Below are 7,500 nucleotides of genomic sequence, written 5' to 3'. Positions count from 1 at the left end.
CACAAACACCTGACAAGTACACACACACCTGACAGGTACACACACACACCTGACAGGTACACACACACACCTGACAGGTACACACACACCTGACAGGTACACACACAACTGACAGGTACACACACACACACACACACACACCTGACAGGTACACACACATCTCACAGCTACACACACACAACTGACAGGTACACACACACACACATACACACCTGACAGGTACACACACATCTCACAGCTACACACACACCTGACAGGTACACACACACACACACACACCTGACAGCTACACACACACACACCTGACAGGTACACACAAACACCTGACAGGTACACACACACCTCACAGGTACACACACACCTGACAGGTACGCACTGCACAAACACCTGACAGGTACACACACACAAACACCTGACAGGTACACACACACACCTGACAGGTACACACACACACACCTGACAGGTACACACACACCTGACAGGTATACACACACACAAACACCTGACAGGTACACACACACCTGACAGGTACACACACACACACACCTGACAGGTACACACACACAAACACCTGACAAGTACACACACACCTGACAGGTACACACACACACCTGACAGGTACACACACACACCTGACAGGTACACACACACCTGACAGGTACACACACAACTGACAGGTACACACACACACACACACACACACCTGACAGGTACACACACATCTCACAGCTACACACACACAACTGACAGGTACACACACACACACACACCTGACAGCTACACACACACACACCTGACAGGTACACACAAACACCTGACAGGTACACACACACCTGACAGCTACACACACACCTCACAGCTACACACACACCTCACAGGTACACACATACACCTGACAGGTACACACACACCTGACAGCTACACACACACCTCACAGGTACACACACACCTGACAGGTACACACACACCTCACAGCTACACACACACCTCACAGCTACACACACACATCTGACAGGTACACACACACCTGACAGCTACACACACACCTCACAGGTACACACACACCTGACAGGTACACACACACCTCACAGCTACACACACACCTCACAGGTACACACACACCTGACAGGTACACACATACACCTGACAGGTACACACTGCACAAACACCTGACAGGTACACACACACCTGACAGGTACGCACTGCACAAACACCTGACAGGTACACACACACACCTGACAGGTACACACACACAAACACCTGACAGGTACACACACACCTGACAGGTACACACACACACCTGACAGGTACCCACACACAAACACCTGACAGGTACACACACACAAACACCTGACAGGTACACACACACCTGACAGGTACACACACGCACACCTGACAGGTACACACACACAAACACCTGACAAGTACACACACACCTAACAGGTACACACACACACCTGACAGGTACACACACACCTGACAGGTACACACACAACTGACAGGTACACACACACACACACACACCTGACAGGTACACACACATACACAAACACCTGACAAGTACACACACACCTGACAGGTACACACACACACCTGACAGGTACACACACACCTGACAGGTACACACACACCTGACAGGTACACACACAACTGACAGGTACACACACACACACACAAACCTGACAGGTACACACACACCTCACAGCTACACACACACAACTGACAGGTACACACACACACACACCTGACAGCTACACACACACACACCTGACAGGCACACACAAACACCTGACAGGTACACACACACCTGACAGCTACACACACACCTCACAGCTACACACACACCTGACAGGTACACACACACCTGACAGGTACACACACACACCTGACAGGTACCCACACACAAACACCTGACAGGTACACACACACACAAACACCTGACAGGTACACACACACCTGACAGGTACACACACGCACACCTGACAGGTACACACACACAAACACCTGACAAGTACACACACACCTAACAGGTACACACACACACCTGACAGGTACACACACACACCTGACAGGTACACACACACCTGACAGGTACACACACAACTGACAGGTACACACACACACACACACACCTGACAGGTACACACACATCTCACAGCTACACACACACAACTGACAGGTACACACACACACCTGACAGGTACACACACATCTCACAGCTACACACACACCTGACAGGTACACACACACACACCTGACAGGTACACACACACACCTGACAGGTACACACACATCTCACAGCTACACACACACAACTGACAGGTACACACACACACCTGACAGGTACACACACATCTCACAGCTACACACACACCTGACAGGTACACACACACACACCTGACAGGTACACACAGACACATGCAGGTGTAAGGCACTGCTGCGTTGAAGTCAAACACAGTCTGTGTGTTTCCCCGCTGACTGCAGTACCTCTCGTTGTCCACACAGAGGCGCTGCGGGCGATGGAGAAGGTGGCGAGTCACATAAACGAGATGCAGAAGATCTACGAGGATTACGGCTGTGTGTTCGACCAGCTCGCTGCGGAGCAGAGCGGGGCTGAAAAACAGGTACAAACACACAACATCGGCGATCATAGATTGTTATGTGTCGTCATGTGAGTGCTCTCAGATGGCGCCCCAATAGGGGGGTTTCCTACTGTCATTGCAAACAATATATTTCAGGACTAAATTAAAATACTCGTTGTGTTTCCACTCGTCTCTCAGGAGATCTCGATGGGGGAGTTTCTGGTCCACTCGCCGGTGGTTTGGTTGAATCCTCTTCCTTCTCTAGGCCGTCTGAGGAAAGATCCAGAGATCACTCTGTTCGGTAGGTTTACACACACACACACACACACACACACACACACACACACACATACACACACACACATACACACACACACACACACACACACACACACATACACACACACACATACACACACACACACACACACACACACACACACACACACAGACACACATACACACACACTCTGTGATGCAGTAACAGGAGTGTGTGAACATGGAGAGTCAGTCTGTGTTTCGTCCCTCAGTGTTCAAACGAGCCGTCATCCTGGTGTACAGAGAGAACAAACTGAAGAAGAGGATGGTGAGTCTCGTCTTCACGTTTATCTTCATCATTAAAAACATTAAAGTTTTATTTTATTCATTATTAATACTTTCTGTTCCTCTGTATCAGACCGGATCTCGCTCAGCGGATCTAGACCCCTTCAGGTTCCGCTGGTTAATTCCAGTGTCAGCGGTTCAGGTCAGACCGGCCAACATCACAGGTGAGGGTCCAGCAGGGGGCGCTGTGCTGCAGCTACTTCCTAACTGTCTGTTGACACTTTCTTAATGGGGATTAATCATCTTTTTAATCACATGTTTGAAATTCTAGTATTTTATATTTTTGTCTGTACCAAACTACAGTCGATACAAACTTGCTTTTACTTTGGAATAGAAGGAGGAACTTCAAGCAGATCGAAGGTTATGACATAAACTGAAACACGGACACTAACTTGAGTATTACATTTCTCATTTCTAATTTGATAATTTAAAAATCCAGATTGAGATAAATTAAACACAAATACAACAAGTTAATAAAAGTATTCATGATGGAAAACAAACACGTTGATGAACATCACACGTGTTAATCCACACATAAGAGTACTGGCACTCTGGGTATTCATTTAACATTTTAATAATCTCACTTTCTTTATTTGTATATAAGAATGAATAATATATACATGAACAGGGACATTTTCTGTCTTCACAGCAACAAACAACAACAAGGGAGTTTAACATGTTTCTGCACAGATCATTCAGAGTTGTTTGAATGTGAATGTATTTAAATGATGTGTTGGTGTGTTGTGTTCAGGCTCAGAGAACCCGTGTGTTTGGGAGCTGGTTCACAGCCGGTCGGAGGTGGAGGGACGACCAGAGACCGTGTTTCAGCTCTGCAGCAGGTAAAACAAAAAAACAACTGAAGGACTCTTAAAAAAACATGTTTCCATATTGCTGTCAGACAATTACAAGTTTCTAGTGCCAGCTTGTTCAAAATGACAGCACAAAACTATGAAGTTCATCGTGCCAAAAGCCTGGTTTATAATTGATTTCTATGCTAGTCATATCGCTAGTATCCAGCTCCGCTTCGCTCTCTGCTTTTTTGTATCCAGGAAACCATGGCGACTAAAATCGAGTGTATTAGGTTGGAGTTGGAGATGATAAATATTGAGCAGTAGTTGATCACACTGTAATTATTGCACAGAAGAAAAGAGAGAAGATATCGGAGTTGGATGGATGATCAGCTTGTTAGCATTGTTAGCTCCTAGTTAGCCTACGTTTAGCGCAGAGAGGTGCATCATATTTAATGGCGTTGGAACCCAACACCATCAATAAAAATCATTTTGTGTTTCAGGAGTTTGGATTCGAAGGCGAGCGTGCTGCGTGCTCTGCGCTCCCTCCTCAGAGAGCGAGCGCCCACCGGCTCTCTGAGGAGGAGCAGGCTGTCGACAGCAGAGAGAGGCGGCTCCTGGAGGAGGCGCCAGCAGCAGCAGCGATGTCGCTCCGACAAGCAGAGGACAACTCCCCGCCAGTCAGAGGAGAGCTGCAGATCGGTCCTCGGGGAGACGTGCTCGGAGCCGCTGCTGCCCAGTCGCTCCTCCTCCTCGGACCCCTCGGGGAAGAGGAGCAGACTGTGCTCCCTGACCAGCGAGCTGGAGGCTCAGCTGCAGAGGCTAAACTTCACAGAGGAGGCTGAGAGAGGAGGAGGAGGGGGAGGGGCTTACAGGGAGGAGGAGAAGAGGCGGAGCTCCAGTGTTGTGGACTGTGGCGGTCAGCTGGAGAGAGACTTCAGCATTCAGAGTCTGACCTCCATCATCAACGAGGACTGTTTCTACGACAACATGCTAGGGATGCAACAGGCGTCTGTGCCCTCGCTTCAGGGCTAAGCTAACGTGCTAACTCCTTAAATCAAAGCTGAGCTGGATTTAAATCTGACCTCGACTAACAGGAAGTTCTCAAAAGCTGAAGGATTCAAACTGAGGAATAAAATCTTGAAAAGTGTCGAGACAGCACGACCTTCAACAGCTTTCTGAACGACCTCGAGTTTGATAAGAACAATAGCTTTAACGTCTGGAGAGGAGCCTTTACCAGCCTTACCTCAACTCTGTTCAAGTTAAATGCATCAGGATCGCTCAGCGTGTAAGTGTGCAACGTGTAACGGACACGACTGCTGGGAACTTCCACATTTCTTCTTCAGACACGTCGTGGAACTTCAGCGAGAGAAACGCACAGTCACAGTTTACCAGGTTCAAGATGCACATGAACTAAAGTGACCTCCACAGAAACCATCAGACAACACGTCACCATCCACAAACTCAGATGTTTTTTTAAACACCTTGAGAGGACGAGGACGGCGTTCAGGTGGAACACAGAAAACACGACTCCATTCGATTGATTAAAAAACGTAAAGAATGTAAGAAAAGACGGGTTTGATGAAGAAACACAATCACTGTGAGCAGAAAAAAATGAAGACATTAAAGTGTTTCAAATAAAAGAGACAAAATGTTTAGAGAGTGCATTCTGAAATTTCAGAGGAAAATTTTAAAATATTTAATTCTACATTAAAAAGTGTTCAAAAATAAAATTTTAAGAGGTTTTAGAATATAAAAAAACGTTTTCTAAGAGTGTATATCAGTATGACACGAGAGGTCAGAGTTCAGTCTCTGACGCTCGATTCATTTATGAATTCACTTTTGAAATCTTCAATTCGACTTTTTTCTACGTCAAACATTTACTTATTTATTTCTATTTATGAAGATTTTTCATTTATTTAAGCTACAGTAAGCAAAATGAAAATAATAAACATAAATCTAAATCATCCTTTTGTATTAAAATTCAACTTTGTCCCGTATAATCACCTTGCCTTTTTAAATTTTACAAAATGAAGCCCTTGTTTTTACATTTTGATTTTTTTGAAGTTTGAAGTTTTATTTTCTTATCTAATCCATCAAAAAGTTTTTCCTTTTCCTCCTGAAATGTTGAAGCTTTTCATTCGCTTTAAGTCCCCATGAAATAAAAAGTTCATGTTCCTGTTACACGTTCATTTATCTGCAGAATATATTTCAACAAAACATCATCTGAGTATTTGTAGAGATAAATATTTTTAGTTTCTCTTACTGTAAAACGTTTCAAATGTCTGATGACTCATCCTGCACTCGGGCCTTAACTAATTTTTCAACCAATTAAAAAGCTATGTCGAAGCAAACGATCCAATCAAATTCATCCCAAAGTTATGCCCCGCCTCCAATCTTCTGATTGGTTCTATCCCGATTGAGCTGGTATTACCTCACGGCGCGACAGCTAGAGCGTCTTGAAGTTCTGTTCTAAATTACGACTTAAATCTTGTTAAAAAAAAGTGTTTAATTTCTAAAAGTCTACAAACATCCCTCTCTGAGTCGTGACACTTTTTTCACATTACAAACCAACTTTTCCTTTTAAACGTTTTCACATAAACTGGATTATTATTTTATTATTTGATGTTGTTACTCGTCCTCACAGTGATGCTGAAACTCTGGAAGTTTTCTTTTAGTCTCAGGAGAAGATTTAAAAACCAAATCGATGAAAATGTGTTCAAACCTTTAAAAAGAGACTTCATGATGGAATCAAAAGAAAACCTGCTTTTTGTTTTTCTGAAATCGCCCGGTGGATTAAACGTTTCTACGAGGACCAAAAACATCTTTTTGACTTCAGGACTTTTGTGTTGTCTCCAGGATCTATAAAACATTTCCTACCTGATCTCTCTGGTCTGGAGGTCACTTCTCTCCTCCGCTGATGTCGGACATTTCTTTCTTTTCTTTGCTGCACTCGGCTGCTCGTTGTAAATACCTTCTTGTACAGTTTGCAGTTTTCTGTGTCGCAGATATTCTCTTGACAAAAGCAGTTTGAAGTTTAAATATCTGAAGCTGCTGGATCGGATCAAAGCCTTCGTGTATCTGTCAGTTTGTATTTTTGTATTTATATATTTTGTTCCTGAAGCTGTTTTCATTTAAAATAAACTTTTCACGTTATTTTTATTATTAAGTGTTAAACTATTTTGGTAATTTATTTTCTTAAATATTTGTGTACATCTTTTTTTATGACGTGATAATGTTCAATAAATTACAAAGTATTTAATTCAAATTTACTGTGTTTGATTTCTCTTCTTCACGATGAGCTCAGAGTCTCTGAAAGGGATTTATATATATATATGTTTGAAAAGGTGGAGGAGGGGACTGTTAGAAAAGGTGGAGGAGGGGACTGTTTGAAAAGGTGGAGGAGGGGACTGTTTGAAAAGGTGGAGGAGGGGACTGTTTGAAAAGGTGGAGGAGGGGACTGTTTGAAAAGGTGGAGGAGGGGACTGTTTGAAAAGGTGGAGGAGGGGACTGTTAGAAAAGGTGGA

The 7,500-nt window shown here is 44.2% G+C and overlaps 1 protein-coding gene across 1 annotated transcript in view; it reads left to right on the top strand.

Moving 5' to 3' along the window:
* Window positions 1–7,241, top strand: part of LOC132985422 (rho guanine nucleotide exchange factor TIAM2-like) — a 32,133-nt gene extending 24,892 nt beyond the window's left edge. Inside the window, exons 18-23 of the mRNA XM_061052776.1 lie at window positions 2,506–2,624; window positions 2,781–2,883; window positions 3,113–3,168; window positions 3,259–3,349; window positions 3,937–4,024; window positions 4,477–7,241. Of these exons, the coding sequence (XP_060908759.1) occupies window positions 2,506–2,624; window positions 2,781–2,883; window positions 3,113–3,168; window positions 3,259–3,349; window positions 3,937–4,024; window positions 4,477–5,008 (989 nt within the window). The 3' untranslated portion in view covers window positions 5,009–7,241. The remainder of the gene's footprint in view (window positions 1–2,505; window positions 2,625–2,780; window positions 2,884–3,112; window positions 3,169–3,258; window positions 3,350–3,936; window positions 4,025–4,476) is intronic.
* The last annotated feature ends 259 nt before the right edge of the window (window positions 7,242–7,500 follow it).

This window comes from Labrus mixtus, chromosome 12, assembly GCF_963584025.1.
Source record: "Labrus mixtus chromosome 12, fLabMix1.1, whole genome shotgun sequence".
Lineage (NCBI taxonomy): Eukaryota > Metazoa > Chordata > Actinopteri > Labriformes > Labridae > Labrus > Labrus mixtus.
This window is presented reverse-complemented; position numbering and strand designations above follow the sequence as displayed.